Source organism: Oryctolagus cuniculus, chromosome 4, assembly GCF_051225735.1.
Source record: "Oryctolagus cuniculus isolate XC-2025 breed Fujian yellow rabbit chromosome 4, ASM5122573v1, whole genome shotgun sequence".
NCBI classification, from domain to species: Eukaryota; Metazoa; Chordata; class Mammalia; order Lagomorpha; family Leporidae; genus Oryctolagus; species Oryctolagus cuniculus.
This window is the reverse complement of record NC_142870.1, coordinates 130,213,968-130,234,295: the sequence shown is the minus strand read 5'-3', so window position 1 is coordinate 130,234,295 and position 20,328 is coordinate 130,213,968. Positions and strand designations below refer to the sequence as shown.

General features: G+C 46.9%; 1 protein-coding gene across 12 annotated transcripts in view; it reads left to right on the top strand.

Annotated features, from left to right (window-relative positions):
• MED12L (mediator complex subunit 12L) overlaps window positions 1-20,328 on the top strand; it is a 360,120-nt gene that overhangs the window by 57,650 nt on the left and 282,142 nt on the right. For all 12 annotated transcript variants that reach the window (XR_016232702.1, XM_089331069.1, XM_089331070.1 and 9 more), the window contains one exon: window positions 18,455-18,624. Coding sequence is in view for 11 of the 12 variants with exons in the window: in XM_089331069.1 (XP_089187195.1) it covers window positions 18,455-18,624 (170 nt within the window). In the remaining variant the exon portion in view is untranslated. The remainder of the gene's footprint in view (window positions 1-18,454; window positions 18,625-20,328) is intronic.

Genomic DNA, 20,328 nt, shown 5'->3' with positions numbered 1-20,328 from the left:
TCCTTATCACCCCTCAAATACAAAGAAGAAGTAGCTACCCTCCTTCTACTGTAGTTAATTAATTTGTGACATAGTCACTGAGCCATTTGAACTGCAGAATAAGTCCTGCTGAACACATAATTGACAGGCTGGTTTCTTATCTAAGCCAACCAGCTGGCTTTCAGTTTGGGTCCTCGAAGACAGAGCATTCCAACTTTTTGGATTCCAGGGACAAGCGTCATGTCAAGATTGCCTCCACATTTCCACAGTGTTCCTTGTATTTTATTTGTCATGAGGGAGATACCTGTGTTGTTTACTATGAAAATAATCCTGGAGATCGCACAGAAGTGCTTTAGTAAGCTTCATTTAAATTCATAGTTTGCTTAGGCATGACAAATAGCTAGCATTAACTCACCGGTGCAAACCTATCTGGTAAAAACCATTCTCCAATAAAAGGAGTGAGGTTTGTGGGGTAAGTCACTGGCCCTGGGAACTATTCCATTGCCCCTAAAATCTTTTACCGAAAACTTAGAGGATCCATTTATGAACAGAGCCGGAAACAGTTGTTTTTCATGGGGAATGGCAAGATGTTGGTATTCTGTATAAAACAACTTTTCTCTTATTAGCTGTGATAAATTATAGTTCTTTCTTAAAAAGACAGAATAAATGCTGAATTATTTGCCTTTGATTTCAATTTTTGGAGTAAGAATTGCTGTCATTGCCCCTCCAGTGGAGAAACATGAATTTCTATTGTTTTAAAAATTATTTTCGGTTACTGTCATGGGCTCATGTTCTACATTTTGCAGTGAATTAGACTCACCATTCATTTTGGTGTTCAGACTGTCTCAGAGTGAACCAATAGGAGCCCATTCAAGCTCTTCTGTATCCTTTTGACACAGCACTATTTTTCTCCAGACACCTTCTTGCTTTCTGGCACGGAAAGATGTCCCGGGCTCACCTTGTAAGTTTCCTGCTTGAGATCAGTGTTTGGCTCTTCCTCTAAGGAAGCCTTCCTCTTTAGGCTGGGAGTGGTAGGTGGTAGTGAGAGGCGAGAGCAGGACCCTGAGGGTCCTCGTTGCTACCAGATGTCCTGGTATCTCTGCCCTGTCGATGGGTGGGTGGATGGAGACGTTTGAGGGACCTTCAAAAGCTTCATGGAGTATGTGTACTGTGAAAAAAATACATAATACATAAATTTAAAAATATTTTTGTACAAAAATAATTCCATTTCCCATGAACCGTTTGAAGTGCCCTTGATTTTTCTGCATGTGTGTAGATCAATGTGGGAATTTATATTCCTATTTTCAGTTCATCTTTAAGAATTCCACTAAAGACATCTTTGCCAGTTTCTTCAGTTTTGTGTTCTCATTTCTATTACGCAGTCATGATTACTAGTACCAGGAGCTTAGCTACTCAAGTCATCTGCTTTACCCTGCTACACAATACTGACTTTAGAAGTATAATTTGATACACTGAAAGTATGTGCAATTTAATATTTTGAGTTATTTTTTAACTTTAGAATATATTCCAATAATTTAATATGATTCTTTCCATATTAAGGCACAGTGTTTGAGTTTGTGTTCTGTTTTCAGGTTTGAATAGTTTTCCTCTTTTTATGGTTTTTTGTGTTTTTTTTTGTGTGTGTGTGTGTGTTTTTTTTTTTTTTTTTCTTTTTGACAGGCAGAGTAGACAGAGAGAGAGACAGAGAGAAAGGTCTTCCTTTGCCGTTGGTTCACCCTCCAATGGCCGCCGCGGCTGGTGCGTTGCGGCCGGTGCACCGCGCTGATCCGAAGCCAGGAGCCAGGTACTTCTCCTGGTCTCCCATAGGGTGCAGGGCCCAAGGACTTGGGCCATCCTCCACTGCCTTCCCGGGCCACAGCAGAGAGCTGGCCTGGAAGAGGGGCAACCGGGACAGAATCTGGCACCCCGACCGGGACTAGAACCCGGTGTGCCGGTGCTGCAAGGCGGAGGATTAGCCTATTGAGCCGCAGCGCCAGCCAATGTTATGTTTTGAATATGCAATACTGTGACATATTCAAGAGTCAAAACTGCACGAAAATACGTGTGGAAGTCTCGCTCTGTCTCCATCCCTTTACTGCATTCCCTTCACCCCACCCTCCTGGAAGTACTGAATAGTTTTTGATTCAACCTTCTAGTTTTTAGTTTTTGCAAAAATATGCATACACACAAATCTTATTTCCCCTTCTTCATTATACCAAAGTTCATGTATTATATATCCTATTAGAGGCATAGTCCCCTTTTAATTTACAGATATCCTGGAGACTATGCAATATGCCTCATTTCTTTTTATGGTTTCCTGTTGTATGGAGAAACCATAGGTGATTGGACCAGTCCTTTATTTGTACACATTTGCATCTTCTCCATTCTTTTTTGATATTATTCACCCTATTCCAATAAGTATCTTTATGTATGTAATGTCTTATATTTGTTAAGGTATTTTTTCAGGGTAGATTTTACAAAGTTGAGATTGCCTAGCAAAGGGTAAGTGCATTCAAACATTTTTGTTTAAAAAAATGTTGAAGGGGCAGCCATTTGGTATAGCAGTGAAGGTATCTCTTGGCATGGCTGCACCCCTCATTGGAGGGCCTCGGTTTGGGTCCCAGCTCTGCTCCCGAGTCCAGCTTCCTGCTAGTGTGCTCCCTGGGAGGCAGCAGGCAACAACTTGAGTAGTTGGGTCCCTGCTACCCATATAGACACCTGGATGAGTTCCAGGCTCCTGGCTTCAGCCTGGCCCAGCCTAGCTATAGTGGTCTTTTGGGAAATGAACCAGAGGATGTGAAATCTTTATTTCTCTCTGTGTGTATCCCTCTTTTTCTTTCAAATAAATTAGATATATGTTAAAAATTAAAAATTTAGGTTGGCAGGCAAATTATGAAGATAATATAAAGTCTCGTATGTTCCCCTCACCCCTGCTGTTTCCTCTGTTAACATCTCACGTTAATCTGGTACACTTGTCAGAACTAATGAATTAATATTGATTAGTACTGAAGTTCGTCTGCACTTTATTGAGACTTCTGAGTTTCGATGACTTTCTGTTTCAGAATCCCATTCGGGATGTAGCCTGACACTTCCTTGACAGGTCTCTCTGCTCCCATTGGCTGTGATGCTTTCATAGTGTTGTTGGCTTCAGTGATTTTGAGGACTATTAGATATTTGTAGGATAACTCGCTGTTGGAATTTGATGTTTTTTCTCATGGTTATACTGAGGTTAGGTGTCACTGAAAGACCATAGAAGGCAAGTTCTGATCCTAACATGTGAAGTTAAGATGACATATCAACACCTTACCTACGACTGTGGATGCTGTTTAATCCCGTGGCTGGGGTGGCGTTTGTCGGTCTCTGCACTGTGACTTCACAAGCCCCATGTCTCTTTGCACACTGAGTTCCGTGGGAGGAAGTCAGTAGTCATAGCCCGCCTCGCGGTGTGGGAAATTGGGATGTCTCCTTAAAGTATCTGGAAATCGTCCGACTGGGAGATGTGTGTACCTACCTACTTGCTTATTCATTTATTCATGCATACGTACAAACATGAGGGTACTTCAGAAATTTAATGGAGAAATAGAATTAAAATATAACTTTGTTTTGCTGCAAAAAAATATTGAAACCCACGCATAGGTTTTTTCCATGAGTATTTTGAAGACCCTTCATGTAAACATAGGCTCATGTATATCTCTTTTTTTTTTTTTTTAAAGGGAGACATATATCCTCTTTGTTTTTATTTTTGTTTTTGAGAGGCAGGGAGAGTGAGCAAGAAAGCTTGTTCTCACCCTCTGGTTCACTCCTCAGAGAATCAGACAGAAGCCAGGTGCCGGGAACTCAATTCAGGTATTCCATGCGGGTGGCAGGCGCCCAGTTACTTGAGCCACTAATGCTGCCTCCAAGAGTCTACATTAGCAGGAAGCTAGAATCAGGGGCTGGAACTGGGTGGGTATCAACCCCAGGTTTTCTTAATAGGGTACTCTGGAGTGTTAACTGCTAATCTGAAATGTCTGCCCTAGACATTTATATGTTGGATTATAATAATACTTTAAATAAAGTAATTTATTGCTCAAAATTTTCCAGCATGGTCCATTCAGAGTTTTTTCAGTTGAGTCCTTTGTCCCTTTGCTGTATCCCTGTCTGTGTGGACCGACTTCCTCCCTCCCTTCCTCACTGACTTTCCACCACTAGAAGATGTTCCATGCTTGTCTTGCATATTTCCTGACCCAATCCTACAAATAGATGTTTCTACAAGGAGCCATGCCTCTTTTTACTGGAAAATCGAATGAGAAACCAAAACCTGAGAACAAGGTATTCTTATTGCTCCTGGGCTGTCGTTGCTTCCAGGCCCTCCTGGCTGCCAGGGCCAGCAAATGCGTGTGTTTGCGCTCACCTGTGAACATGTCTGAATGCCGCTGTGTGTACCTGTGGACCTGAGTGGATTCTTACTGATGGTCTAGTACATGCATCTCTCGTTAGGTTTTGCCGGTCTTCCTTCCGTAGTACAAACATGGACCGGACCTCCTCAAGTTATGATTGGGGAAGAGACATAAAGGAAACATGTAAGCAAGGGAGGTGAAAGAGAACTGATCATCTTACCTAGTAGGAGGCCAATGGAGAGTGCCCACCGTCAGCAAGTAGGACTGTAAGCAGGCACTTAGAGAGGAACCCGGTAGGTGAAAGAACAGAAAGCATGCTTTCAGAGGATGTGAAATTAGGGGCTTTGGACACAATAAATCCCATAGAACCAATGGACTCTTTAAAAGAAAGAAGTACAGGGGACCGATGTTGTGGTGTAGTGGGTTAAGCCACCACCTGTGATGCTGGCCTCCTGTATGGGCAGTGGTTTGAGTTCTAAGTTCTGGTTGTTCTGCCTGCAATTCAGCTCCCTGCTAATGGGGCAGGGAAAGCAGCTGAAGATAGCCCAAGTGCTTAGGACCCTGTACCTATGTGGGAGACCTGAACGAAGCTCCTGGTTCCTGGCTTTGGCTAAGCCTGGCCATTGCAGCCATTTGGGGAGTGAACCCCTTGATGGAATATGTTTCTCCCTCCCTGTTTCTCTCCATCTCTAACTCTGCCTTTAAAAAACAAACAGTGGAAAGGTGATCTTGTTATAAACAGAAACTTCACTAAGTCCAATCTCAGTCTCAAATTATTGCTATTTTTTTCATTGTCACTGATATTTTTTCTGGAAGATATTTGCTGTTGACTCATAGAATGGCAGATGTCCTAAACAGCACTCTGGCCTCAGAATCATCCCTTAAGGCATGCGGATCCAGCTGAAAAGCCCATGAGAGTATTTCAGGCATGGAAAGCCAAGACACTCTGGGGGGAAAAAAAAAAAAAAAAAAAAAAAAAAAACCTAAATGAAAGATCTTCATGAGTTGAGATCCCAGTGGAAAGAACAGGTCATCAAAGAAGGAGGTACCTTTCTCTGAAGGGAGGAGAGAACTTCCACTTTGACTACGACCTTGTTTAAATATGATCAGAGTCGGTGAACTCAAAAGGCTTCCATAGCCTTGGCAACTCATGACAAGAGCCTAGGGTGATTACTGATGCCATAAACAAGAGTGTCAATTTGTTAAGTCAACAACAGGAGTCACTGTGCACTTAGTCCTCATGTAGGATCTCTGTCCTTAATGTGCTGTACATTGTGATTTAATGCTATAACTAGTACTGAAACAGTATTTTTCTTTTTTTTTTTCTTTTTTTTTGACAGGCAGAGTGGATAGTGAGAGAGACAGAGAGAAAGGTCTTCCTTTGCCGTTGGTTCACCCTCCAATGGCTGCCATGGCTGGCGTGCTGCTGCCGGCGCACAACGCTGATCCGATGGCAGGAGCCAGGTGCTTCTCCTGGTCTCCCATGGGGTGCAGGGCCCAAGCACTTGGGCCATCCTCCACTGCCTTCCCGGGCCACAGCAGAGAGCTGGCCTGGAAGAGGGGCAACTGGGAAAGAATCCGGCGCCCCGACTGGGACTAGAACCCGGTGTGCCGGCGCCACAAGGTGGAGGATTAGCCTAGTGAGCCGTGGCGCCGGCCTGAAACAGTATTTTTCACTTTGTGTTTCTATGTGGGTGCAAACTGTTGAAATCTTTACTTAATATATGCTAAACTGATCTTCTGTATATAAAGAGAATTGAAGATCAATCTTGATGTGAGTGGAAGGGGAGAGGGAGCGGGAAAGGGGAGGGTTGTGGGTGGGAGGGAAGTTATTGGGGGGGAAGCCATTGTAATCCATAAGCTATACTGTGGAAATTTATATTCATTAAACAAAAGTTAAAAAGGATGGGAGCTGCGTGGGGTGAGGTGAGGGGCAGGAACACGGGTTGCTGGGGGAAGGTGGCAGATGGGCTAGGCATCCTGGAGCACCTGAGTTTTGAGCCACAGCTCTGCTCCCAGTCCCAGCTTCCAGCTGGCCTACATGGTTGGGTCTCTGTTAGATATGTGGGAGACCTGGACTGCATTTCAGGTTCCCATATACCAGCACATGAAAGGGGGTTTGTGTCCCTCCCTCTCCCTCTGCCTCTCAAATGAAATAGATTAATGTTAAAAGTTTTTAGGCTGTTGCCGCGGCTCAATAGGCTAATCCTCCGCCTTGCGGTGCTGGCACACCGGGTTCTAGTCTCGGTCGGGGAGCCGGATTCTGTCCCGGTTGCCCCTTTTCCAGGCCAGCTGTCTGCTGTGGCCCGGGAGTGCAGCGGAGGATGGCCCAAGTGCTTGGGCCCTGCACTCCATGGGAGACCAGGAGAAGCACCTGGCTCCTGGCTTCAGATCAGCGTAGTGCGCCGGCTGCAGCAGCCATTGGAGGGTGAACCAATGGCAAAGGAAGACCTTTCTCTCTGTCTCTCTCTCACTGTCCACTCTGCCTGTCAGTAAAAGAAAGTTTTTAAAAACTGACAGCTAATTACTTCTTTAGTAATTAAAAAAGGAAACCACATGCTGACTTCAGTCTAATAGAGATATCCAGGTACAAGTTACAAACATCTATGAAAAGCAGTGTTGACTAATCCAGCATCCTAACTTTGTGGGTTAATTAGAGGTCTGAGTTCAAGGTCTGTCTTTGCCCCTTATCATCCATCACACCATTAACAAGCACTTTTGTTCAAATCCATGAGCTTTTTCAGTTAACTTTATACTCATAAGATTAATCCTACATGAAGTAAAGAGTTCAACAGGTAGTATGAAAAAAAAAACACACACAGGACAAGGGATGTTCAAAATTATTCTATCTCAGAGTGTCAATTTCACTTCTATAGATTACCTTTATAAGTACTTTATTGGTTGCCACAGATCATGGAGAGCATATGGCATTTGTCTTTTTGAGACTGGCTTATTTCATTAAGCATAACGGTTTCCAGTTCAATCTATATTTTTTTTTGCAAACAACATGATTTCATTTTTATGGTGGTGTGGTATTCCATAGTGTACATTTAGCATAATTTCATTATCCAATCTTCAGTTAATGGACATCTGGTTTGATTCCATATCTTATAAATATATCTTTGTAAAAAATAAAGATGAGGGGCCCGTGCTGTGGTGTAGTGGGTTAAGCTCCCGCCTGCCGTGCCAACATCCCATACGGGCCCTATCTCAAGTCCTAGTTGCTCCGCTTCTGATTCAGATCCCTGCTAATGTATCTGGAAAAGCAGTGGAAGATGCTCCAAGTCCTTTGGGCCCTGTACCCATGTGGGAGACCCAGTAGAAGCTCCTGGAACCTGGCTTCAGACTGGCCCAGCTCCAGCTGTTGCAGTCATTTGGGAAATGAACCAGCGGATGGAAGATCTGTGTGTCTGCCTCTCCCTCTCTGCAACTCTGCATTTCAAGTAAAATAAATAAATCTTTTTTTTAAAAAAATAAGAATTGGAACAGGAGATGGAGAAGGTAGAAGGGTGGGAGTGTTGGCAGGCGAGAGGGTAGGGTGGGAAAAATCACTATGTCCTTAAATTTATATATAGGAAATGCACGAAGTTTGTGTACCTTAAATAAAAGGTTTTTAGGTAGGAAAAAAAAAGATATTTGCTGTTAAAATGTTTTATGAAATAGAACTTGGAGTGAATTCAAGGAATGCAGTTCTACCCCCATAGCACTCAAGTTTTAGTTAGCTAAATTACAAGAGCTTACTTTTTGCTAAGCAGAGTACTTGTTTAATGGGATCTTAACAAAGCTGAAGTAGATAATTTTTGTGAAAATTAGAAGAATTTTAATAGTTTTCCAGGTGTGTAGCTGTTGAGTTAATTGTGCAGAATTTCCTGACTTACACTTTTTCATTTGTGGTGAAAGTGTATCATACAATATGTAGCCGGAACCACTTTTAAGTAGTCGGTACACTGTTGTTACCTACACGCACACAGATATGCACGAGATCTATAGAATGGTTTCCTCATGCAGAACTGAAACTCTGGGCCCGTTGAACAACAACTCTCCTTTTCCCCTTGCATCAGCCCCAGGTCAACACCTGCTTGACAGGATTTTTGAAGTGCTGGTAAAGTTGAGTAGGCTGCACTGTAACTGCCTGGCTGTTGTCATGTTCCTGCTTTTCCAAAGAGAAGATGTTAGAGCCTCCTCCAGGTGTGTGTGTGTGTGTTTACAGATGGGGGGGCATGGTAGGGACAGAGGGAGAGAAAGAGGGAGATGATCTTCCATTGTCTGATTCATTCCTCAGATGGCCCAACTGCTGGGGCTGGGCCATACTGCAGCCAGGAGTCAGGTCTCCCATGTGAGTGGCAGGGACCGAAGCACTTGAGCCATCTTCTACTACTTTCCCTGGAGCATTAGTAGGGAGCTGGATCCAAGGTGGAGGAACTGGGACTTGAACCAGTGCCCATATGGGATGCCAGCGATGCAGGCCAGGGCTTTAACCCGGTGCACCACCGTGTTGGCCCCAGAGAATGTAGTCTGTTTTTCTGCATGAATGATTGTGTGTTTGTCCGAGTGACTGTTTAGCAGAAGCTGGGCGAGGTGTGAACGTCCTAAAATACCTGATGTCATCATTTAAATAGTTTTGGTGCCTGCAGTGGGAAGCTAGCGGCAAGTGACTTATACCAGTGCTGCTCCCGCATTTCGCCTTTCTTCTCGGAGTCCTCTTTATCCCTCTCGTCTCCTGGCTAGAGCACCATGTCCCGAGGCCCGGCTGTAGGCGTGGACAGAGGTGTGTTTTCTGCTCAAAGAAGCAAAGCGGTTGTTGTCCTGCGGTGCCCTTCCTCTTCTGGGCTTCATCAGACCAGTTTCTGATGTGGAAGGCTGTAGTGACCTGACCTAAGGGCTTATTAAGTCAATGCCCCAGATTAATTCTCAGTAATCGGTTATTAGTAGAAATACTGCCCCTGTTAATTGTGCCGTGGGACTATCTCACCACAGCCACGGCTACTGCTCGCTCAGGTATACACAGAAACCCGGAGACTAGACACTTCCCGTGTGATAATTACAGCGTTAATTTCTGACAGGTCGCTGTTTCACACCCTGGCGCCGCAGCGAGGCTGCCAGTGCAGGTGCTCAGTGGGTGTGTCTGGTAGCAGGAAGCCCCCAGAGCTGCAGCTGTGGAGAGAAGCGGCTGGCGTGATGGATGTGTTGAATGAGCAATTCCTGTTCTAGGGGCTAAAACTGGATTCTGTGGTTGCTGGGTGGCTTGTTTTGCGATGCGTGCACGGGGTTGATAGGGAAAAAGGAGCACTGCCAAACATTCCTCAGCGCGGCAGTTAGCATGTTCAGGTTAAGTGGAAGTGAGAGCAGGGGAGCTGACGGCGAGAGTGGAAACCCGTGCGGAGCGTCAAACGCACAGCCCTCCGCAGGTGTCAGATGCTACGCAGCGTCTGGAAGGAAGCTCTGTGCAGGCGGGAGTGTGTGTGCAGCCTGCTTTCCCCGTCTCCCTCCTTGTCAGCACCTTTTCCCCGGCCTGGGGCCCTGTGCACCTGTTGGCTCAGTTTCACCCTGAAATCGTGGGTCACATGCCTTGTCACGACCCTTATCCTTTTGGGGTTGTCTCCCTCTGTCCTCAGCTGTACCATTCTCTCCTGGGAAGCCAGCTCTTTGCTCCCAGCGGCTGCCCACACCGCAACTTTCTTCAGGCCCCCTCCCGGCCCGGCCCCACCATCCTTGCCTTGATCTGCTCCCTGTCTGGACACGCACTGTGCCCATGGACCCGCCACAGCCAGCCCTCACCTTCTGCCTCCAGTCTCGGCCACAGAGATCCTGCTTTCTCTTAAAGTTGCTTCCTCCTCTTCCAGGGCCTCCTCCCTGCGTGCACCTCTTTTTCCCTCCTGGTCACTCTCTCTACCAGTGCCAGGTTCAAGCACATTACATGCCATTATCTAAATAAACCCACAGGTGAGTGTGTTTACTAGTCCTGTTTGACACACAAGTCACAGAGGCACCCGGGTGTGGAATAACTTGTCCAGGGCCCCAACCTGACAAGTGAGTGGAGCTAGGACAGGAGCCGGGCTGGCTGACTCCAGAGCCTGGGCTGGTCTCCACTCTCCAGCGAGGTAACACCAAGGTGTTGGCAGAGGCCAGCCGCCCAAAGAGGGTACAACCAGCGATGCTACTCTGCCGCCCGCACAAAGCACCTGTCCCCTGTGCTGTGTGTGCTAAGCACTTCCGTTGTCATAAACGCAGGTTCCGTCCCCTGTTCTTCTGAGCGTCGCCCTGTGTGTCCAGCTGCTCCAGCGCTTCCAGGACAGGCATGTTAAAAACCCAGCCTGACAGCGGGAAACCTGAATGAGTGGGGTAGATTGTGTCCTTGTCGATGTTGTTTATAAAGATGTGACAGTTCCAGAAAGCTGGGTAAAAGGGCACGTGAGATTCCTTTGTTTCTTCCCACTGCATGTGAATCTGCAGTTATCGCAAAATAATTTTTCATTAAAAAAAAAAATGACCACAAGCCTTCACCCCTCCCCAACTTGTTCCTGCCTCTCCTATCCCCGTGGACGGCTTGGGGACCTACTGTGCTGCCCACTCACAAATTTGGAAGCCCCCCTGCCCTGCTGCCTTTCCTTTTTTCCCCACCTATAAGGATGAGTCCTGTTCTCCCTCCCAGAGACACCCTGTCTGCCTCCTCTCATTCCCCCTGCAGTCACTTCCCCATAGCTCCCGAGAGAGCCTCTTAATTCTTCAGTCTGACCTTGCCGTTCTTTTGCACTGAAATCCTTCAGTGGCTTGGCTTTTCATGACTTTCGATAAGAGACCCACCCGCCTTGTTTGTCCCTGCCTGGATCGGGGCCGTCAGCTGCTGGCTTTAGGCATGCAAATTTCCCACCGCAGACCTCGGTAGTTGAAAACACCGGAGTTGGAGCGAACGCTGTACGTTTAACAAGCGCCCTCTGGCGGTCATTCTGCGCAGTAGCGTCGGCGGGCCTTGGCGTCTGGCCACCTTGCTGGCCCCCTGGGAGACTCTGCCTTCCAATCTCAGCGTGCCTGGAGTGGCACACGCCGCTGTTTGTGTCTGTGACGCTCCTGTGTACCTTCCCTCAGGACTCCGCTAAAGCGCCACGCCCTGGCTTCCTCTGTGTGCCCGACCACCCACCCACCTCCTTGCTGCCAGTATCTGTGCGGGGTGCGTCCCCGCAGGGGGTGTGTGTCAGGTAGGGCTGCTTTCTCACCAGCCCAAGCCCACGTCTCTGGCTCCCAGGTAGCGTTTCCTGTCTGTTGCTAATACTGATGGCTTTTATCTCCTCATTACTTACGCTGTTCTGTCTTGACCGCTAAGTCACGGTACTTTGCACAGCATACTTGGCACCGTGTCACTGCACAGTAGATAAAGCAGGAGAAAAGCAGCCAGAAAACACTAGGGACTGGATGTGTGCCAGGAAACACCCACGTTGTACAGGTTAGCCGTGTTGGCCAAGAGCGTTTTGAAAGCATCGTGTGTTTCCAGGACTTCAGGCACCGCAGCCTCCCCCCACCGCGGGCGCAGGAGCCCGTGTGACTGACTGACCATGCAGCCGGCTGGCCGGGGGTCTGGCCCCATACTCTGACGTCCCACAGAGGCAGCAGTTTTCACCCGGGCTCTTCTTTGTCCCCTGCCGCCCATCGGCCTGCTGACCTCTGCTTTTCATTCCCCAAGTGACCAGCCGCTGAATCGGGGATTTCGGGTTTTCTGTGACTCATTCTGTGGGTCACAACTGATGCGCTTTTTCAAGCCTTTTTTATTATGGGACGCTTCCAAGAGCAAACAAGTGCAGAGGTGAATGCTAAAGCCCCTTCACCCGCCACCAGGCTTTGATCATGAACTTGGCCACTCTGCTCGCTACTCCTTGCCCTGCTGGGTTCCCCTACATCATTCTGCGGTGTTTTTTTGTTTTTTTTTTTTTTTTTTTTTAAATCTGTAGGGAGTTGTCTTCTACATCATGAATTGCAAGTTATTTGTTGTTGAATATTTCAAGAAAACATTTAAAAATACTTATACATTTCAAGAAATCATTAAAAATATATGTAACAGCTTTGTTGAAATATGACATGCCTATGCTGTTTGTCCATTTAAAGTATAGAATTGAGTGGTTTTTGGTATACTTGTGTTCAGAGTTGTGAAACCATCAACCCCATTTTAGAACATTTTCATCACTCCTAAAAAGAACTGTACCCATTAACAATCATTCCCCATTTCCCCACAAGCCCCCCTTTCCCTCCCCAGCAAACCACGAATCCACTTTCTGTTGCCATGGAGATGCCCATTTTGGCCATCATCAGTGACACAACGTGTGGTCTGTCTTTGACCTGCCGTAATGTCTGAGCGCTGGCCCGTGCGGCTGTGTGTGTCACCAGCCCTGTGTTCCTTCTTAGGACTGACCGGGCTGCATCCACTGTGTGTGTGCCTCACGTTCGCTTTATCCTCTCCTCAGCTGCTGCACATTTGGGTTGTTCCCACTTTCTGGTTACTCTGAGAGCCTCGCTGCATTTCTTTACAAGTCTTTGTGTGGCCACCTGTTGTCGTTCCTTTTGGATCTATAACTCGTTGTGGAATTGTTAGGTTAGATAGAAACTCCGCTAAAACTTTTGAGGACTCACCGAACTTCTTTTCGGATTTTATATTCCAGTAATGAACACTTGAGGATTCCAGTTTCTCCAGATTCTCACCACTGCGTGTTATCTTTTTGATTGATTACAGCTGTCCTGGGGGTCTTGTTGTGGTTCTGATGTGCATTTCCCTGACAGCTAAAGATGTTGAGCGCCTTTACTGCCTTTTTGGCTACTGGTTTATTTTCTTTAGCGAAATGTCTGTTCAGCTCCTTGGCCCATTTTGAAATTAAAATATGTCTTTTTTGTTTCTGATGTTTATTTTCACCTACATGGAAGGCAAAGTGACAGAGAAAGGAGGATCTCCCATTCATTGGTTCACTTCCTAGATGTCCATAATAGCCGTGGCTGGGCCAGGGTGAAGCTCAGAGCCCGGAACTCCATCCAGTTCTCTGATGTGGACGGCAGAGTCCCGGGCACTCCAGCCACTATCCGCTGCTTCCCAGGATGCATTGAGAAGAAGCTGGATTGGAAAGTGCTGGGACTCAAACTGGCACTCTGATATCTCTGATGTGGGGTGCGTGTGTCCCAAGCAGTGGCTTAACCCACTGTCCCCGTTTCTGGGTAGATGTCTTTTTCTTGCTGAGTTTTAATAGTTCATTATATATTCTCCATCCAGATCTCATCTCAGATAAACGGCTTGCAAATATTCTCCCCAATATGTGTGTGTGGGGGGGGGCTTTTCGCTCTTCTGATGGTATCCTTTGACCAAGAAAGCATTTTACCAGGAAACAGGAGAAAAATGGTAGAAGATCTTTTCGTTGTTCTTAACAGATGTTTAGAATGGAGCATGCAGCAGCTGCATCTGTAGCAGTCAGGCTGGTGAGATCAGCTGTGTCCTGCAGGTCTGATGTGTAGGCTGTTACCAGGCTGAAGAGGCAAGGACGTTTTACTGAGGCAGTAAAGCCCGAGACATTTCAAGGAAATGGGTTTCTCCGTGGAAGAGCCCATCACCTCTGATGTGGAGTGCGAGATCAAGTTCATCACCTTGAAAATGTGTGCTGTGGTCTCTGGATTTGGTTGGATTTTTATTCCTCTAAATCTCTGTTGCATTTGTACTATGTAATGATTTCCCACTGGCTTTAATAAAAGGAAATAATGTAGCTAGGAAAACGAGCCTTCACAAAATTAAAGGTGTTACACACGTTTTTATAAGGGCGTTTATTAAAAAAGAATGGAAAGTTCAGTATCTCTATGGACCTTTTATAATCCAAATGGAATATTAGGGAATTTGGCACTTTCCCTATTGCTGTGCTTGAAACCTTCTGGAAACGCTCTGATGAGTTTAAATTATGTGGGAAAGAAGTTCGTGCTAAGAGTTGAAAGGCAACATGGCTGGAAAGGTCCTTGAGTCAGTGTTTGTTACAAAGGGACCTCACTGTGTGCTGCAGTCACCACTTGCTTCTTGACTGTCACACATGCATGAGGCATAGGTCTACGGAGAAGAAAGAAATGGTGGAAACTCTAAATTGCTGGTTAGAGGGGAGAGAGGGAGGTGCAGTGGTGTCCAGAGACTCGAGAAGGCTGCAGATTAGATGTGATGTTTAATTGGGCCCAGAATCCCCAGGTGAGCAGAGAACGCATTCTGGATGGAGATGGTGCCGTGAGCGCGAAGCAGCGTGAGCTAGCGGAGTCAGTAATGGGAGATAGTGTTTGCAATGCTTTTTAATTCCTGGCTCAGGGGTTTGATGTTAAATTCATCCGGGATGTGGATCCACCGACGGTGTTTGAGTGCCGCAGTCGACACTGGCGGATTCCACGGATACTTGTTTATTAGCATCGCCAGGTGTTCTCCGGCCGTCCGGTGTTGGCTCCGCTGAGACAGAAGCAGGGTCTAGTGGTGGAGGCAGCAGGTCCTGACCACTGCCCCTCAGGCTTCCTTTCTAAAAACTTCTCATCCTGATGGTGAGGTTGACAGCTTCCACCTGGTGGTCAGTTTTGGTTTTGCACGCGCTGTGCTTAGTGGCTAATCCATACAGAAGCACCGAGGTAGCTATGTGCTTATTAATCTCTGTTTTACAGATGAGGAAACTTGAAATTTCGAGATTAAATTTTCTGCCCTGAGTTGTACAGCGAGTGAGCAGCCGAGCTGGTGATTGGACCCCAGTGCAAGCGGAGTCTCTTCCACGCCGCGTTGCTTCTTTGATGGCGTTGCAGGGCCAGGTCCCTTCTGTTAGCACTGCCACATGGGGTGGGCTCTGTGTGTGTGTGTGCCCAGGGCCGCTCCCAGGTCTCTGGTTAGTAACTGCACACAGTCCAGGCTCGGGAAGATCTCCTTGAGTGTCCCATGGCATGTCTCTGCTCTGGCTCAGTATGCATTCGTTAGTTCATGTGTTTGTGTGTGGCAGGGAGGGGCCTCGTGCACCTGTTGTGTGCCTGGAGCAAGCTCACAGTCCTCCCGTCTGGAAAATGGGCCAGTGGGCTGCATCACTTCTGGATTGGCACTTGTTCCTAAGAATTAACAAAGAAGGAACTGGGATTCTGGGCTACCTGGGTGCTAGGGACAATCTCGTGGGGGAACAATAAAGCCGACCGCCATTCATTTCAGGCCTGGTCTCTGGCAGCACCAGGAACTGTCGTGTTCATAAAACTTGTCATAATTTGGCTTTGTGGACCTTACGTTCTGCTCGACATCAGTGAACTACACGTGAGGTCATGTCCTGGGTTGCTTGAATTTAGAAGTGTGCTGCTCCCAGAGCGGCCTGCTGAGCCACCGTCTACATATTTTCCCTCTTTCTCATCCTTTTGTTCTTCATTTCACCGTATTTCCTTCTGTCTTCTCTGTTCATAGTTTCTCCTTCTCACCCAAGACTGGATTCCTGCCCCAGACCAGTATAATCAGTCTGATGGGATAGGGTCCAGGACTGGGGTGTTCAAAGCTTCCATTATGGCTTGTGCTGTGCACACAGGGCTGAGAGCCGGCTGCCTGTGTTCCAGGTAGGCCAGTCCTGCCCTGTCCACTCCCTGCTCCTCTCTCATTAGCGCTGCCTGAGAGAAGGGGGAGTACAATTAATTAAAATGAAGCAGTGCAGTCGTCATGCCCGTGTGCTGTCTCCTGTTGGCAAGTTTTAATGACAGTTCTGTGTGCGTCCCGATTTTCTATCCTAGTCCACTCCAGACTGCCTGTCTGACATCCCAGGCCTCTGCATCCATCTGATGGCTATGACAACTTAATGTCGGTTAATTACAGTTAAGGCACAGTGCTAAGACAGCTACATTTATGGATTCCCCAAAGGAGTTCAGATTGTGGACTAGGTTATTCAGCAATTTCTATAAAAAGATCTGTGTGTATTTATAAAAATATTCAGTGCACATAAAGGGAAGATGGTAGGAGATATATCAGCATATTTATTATGACTGGTGGAGTCACAGATGGCTTTCTTTTGTTTTCATATCTACAGTATAAATTTCCTATAATGTGTGTGCATTTCTCATATATTAAATCTTAAAAAGAAGATATACCCTAGGTAAGACAGGGGTTTGGAATGTGTGTGTTATTTTAAGCTCTGGAGGCCAAAATACTCAGTGGGATATTGAGGATAGTACTATCCTGAGAGTGAGTGAGTAGCGAGGCTTGGCATGAAAGCTGAGATTTGGATCTTTGTTATTTTTGTTTTTTCTTATTATAGCTAAGCTAAACTCCTATCCTCCCTTGGCTGCTGTTTTGTTTTGTGGAAGGCGTGAGTGTTGTGAGAGTGTTAATCCATGAAAAGATGTCGTTGTTAGTGTACTGTTCTTGTTTTTGATGCTGATAGATTGATTTTAAACAGTGTCTGTTATTAGGGGTACTTCCTAAGATACTTATAATAGTGGAGGCAGGGCCAGCGCTGCGGCTCACTAGGCTAATCCTCTACCTAGCGGCGCTGGCACACCGGGTTCTAGTCCCGGTTGGGGTGCCAGATTCTGTCCCAGTTGCCCCTCTTCCAGGCCAGCTCTCTGCTTTGGCTCGGGAAGGCAGTGGAGGATGGCCCAAGTGCTTGGGCCCTGCACCCCATGGGAGACCAGGAGAAGCACCTAGCTCCTGCCTTCGGATCAGCGCGGTGCGCTGGCTGCAGCGCGCCAGCCATGGTGGCCATTGGAGGGTGAACCAACGGCAAAAGGGAAGACCTTTCTCTCTGTCTGTCTCTCTCTTACTATCCACTCTGCCTGTCAAAAAGAAAAAAAAAATAGTGGAGGCAGGATGTTGACCTAGTGTGTGTTCATCTTTTAGCACTGGCTTGTTACTGGAGTTTAACACTTCTGGTATGCATTGGAATTTTAATTTTAAGTAAGACACAATTAGAAGAAGTGATTTAAACCAAAGTGTAAAAGTAGTTATCTCTGAGTACTGTTATCAACTCATTTTAACAGTACTCAAAAAATAAATAAATAAAAAAGCACAACTGCAAAACCACGCTCAATTACTAACAGATGTTTTGTTTCTGCCCTGACTTCTTTCTTTTTGTTGGTCGAAATACAAGGTGGGAGAGCCTCTTGCCACATGGTAGGGAGAACAGCGTCGTGCGTGCGTGTTTCTCCAAGACGGTTTCTTCTGAGTTGCATTTCCACTAATCTGTGGGGAAATTTGGCTGTGAGCGCACAATGATTACATTTTTATCCACAGAATGGTCTAAAGTTGGCATCACATTCCTCACGGTTGCCAGAGGCAACACACGGAGTTAATTTGTGCCCCGCGGCAGACATTTTTGGATAATTTTAGGAGTTTGTTTTCCAAAGCCGCCTTTTCTGTTTCCCTTGCCGTCTCTGACCTTTCCTCGATCCCCTCCTCCCTGATCTCACCCCTTCTGGGTCCTTGGCCATCCGGCCTGGCTGAGGAGCGTGGGGTCACTGAAGGTCCCGAGGGTTGTGCAGGAGGACAGCCCTGCCTGGCCCTGCACAGGTCCGGATGCTGGCCTGGTCCCGCCTGGTGGCTATCAGTTCTTCCAGAGGCCGGAGGAAAGCAGAGCAGATCTTAGCAGGGCATCCTGAAGCCTGATATGGAGACTGAGATGGGGGCCCTGGGAAGGGTGCATCTGGGAATTTTGACTTCTTTGGTGTAGGTTGACATTTCATGGAGCGCTCCCCTCTCCTGTTGGATTTCTTCCCATGCCTTTGATACTTTTGTCACATTAACTGTTGTTTATCCCAGAGGGTCAGCAGATGGATTTAACTTGAGTGTGGATCTCTGTTCTCTTAGGTCGATGGTTCCAGAAGCACAAGGGTAGAGCTGCCTGTTCCTCCCAGGAGCTGGCCAGTACTCCTGCTGGCTGCTGTCAGCAGGCTGCCTTGTACCAGTGTCCTTTGCCTAAGGGCTTTGGGGTGGGCACGCTTTCATGGAGAATGCTTGCACATGCAAAAGCTGTTTGTATGTAATAGATGTTTGTTTTGCAAGTACATCCGTAGGATAATTGGAAAGGGGAAGAAAAATGTAATGCTTCGATCTGTTGTGTGTAGAAATTAATCTTTTTTTTTTTTTTTTTAAACTGCAGAGTGGACACAAATATCTACCAGATACCTTCGAGAACAGTTGGCCAAGATTTCTGACTTCTACCACGTGGCCTCCAGCGCTGGCGATGGCCCTGTTCCTGTGCCCCCGGAGGTGGAGCAAGCCATGAGGCAGTGGGAGTACAACGAGAAGCTGGCGTTTCACATGTTCCAGGTAACCTCTGTGAGACAGGCAAGGCTGTGCTGCGTGCTTTTCAGAAGAGAACAAACCCCGCACCCAGTCATGCGTTGTCTGACGGAGGGAACCTGTTCTGAGACTGGTGTCGCTAGTCGTGTTATTGTGTGAAGATCATTGAGCATCATTGCGCAAGCCTAGAAGTACAGCCTACCACGCATCCAGGCTGCATGGCATATACCCATAGGATGCCAAGTTCTGTTGTCTACCACAATGTCCTTGCAGGACATGTGACTGTAGTTGGGTTTTCTAGGGGTTAAATTGTATCTTCAGTTGGCGCAGTATGTTTAGAGAAAGCAATCTGATACCTTTTTTCCTTCAATATTGCATTAAAAACTTTAAAAACATTTTTGTTTTCATTTTATTTGAAAGGCAGACAGGAACTGTCCATCTGCTGGTTTACTTCCAGCAACTTGGGCTGGGCCAGGCCAAAGCCAGGAGCCTGGAACCCCATCCAACTTTCCCACGTGGGTGGCAGGGACTGAAGTACTTGAGCCATGGGACCTGCTGCCTTCCAGGGTGCACATCAGCAGGCAGCTGGAATGGAAGTGGAGGAGCCAGGACTTGAGCCAGGCACTCTGACATGGGATGTGGGTGTCCCGAGTGGTGACTTAATTACTTTGTCAAATGCCAACTCTTGTTTTACAAACGTTTCTAACTACCATGTAATACTTGCACATTTTTTATGGGGTGCAGTACAATATTTCTTGTTTTTTTTTTTTTTATTTAATTTTCTTTCTTTAAAGATTTATTTATTTATGTGAAAGTCAGAGTTACACAGAGAGAGAAGGAGAGGCATTGAAAGAGAGAGGTCTTCCATCTGCTGGTTTACTCCTCAGTGGGCCGCAATGGCCAGAGCTGTGCTGATCCAAAGCCAGGAGCCAGGAGCTTCGTCTGGGTCTCCCATGCATGGGCAGGGGCCCAAGGACTTGGGCCATCTTCTACTGCTTTCCCAGGTGATAGCAGAGAGCTGGATCAAAAGTGGAGCAGCTGGGACTCAAACCGGCACCCATATGGCTTTACCCGCTACGCCACGCGCCAGCCCCTGCAGTACAGTATCTCAACACACATGCAGGTTGTGAACCAGTCAAGCCATGCAACTAGCACCTTGGTTTCCTTCTCTTCGAGGTGGGCGTCCCCAGCGCCTCTTCCAGTTCCTTTTCCAGTATCTAGTACGTCGCTGTCAGCTGCCATCGTGCTGCTCTGCTGTGGAGCTTGTTACTTGTGTCTCGGTGTGTTTCGGTACCTGCTTTTCAGCCTCAGCCTCTCCCCTCTCCCGCTGCTCTTCCCAGGCTCCAGGAATCACTGTTGGCAAGCTGACATTTCTGAACACCGTCCTCGGGACGCAGCACAGTTGCCTCGGGATGACAGCTTAGCATACGTATTTGTTCCCAGCTCTCAGTGATGTCAGCTTTTTCACCACCGTTAATTACTTTGTTGTTGTGCTATTAAATATAATGCCTTTTGAGTCTTCAATTTTGCAAAATTGTATGTATATATATTCAAAAATACCTTTGTGCTCATGCCTGTTTCCCCACATACCTACTTCATTTATAGCTGAATTACTTTGGGCAGGGTCATATTGACTGGTTCAATTGCAGGTGAAAATGCAAACGGGGTTGGGGGGAGCAGTGTAAGCCGGATCTGAATCGCACTGACCAGAAGAGGGGCCTTTGTCCCCTG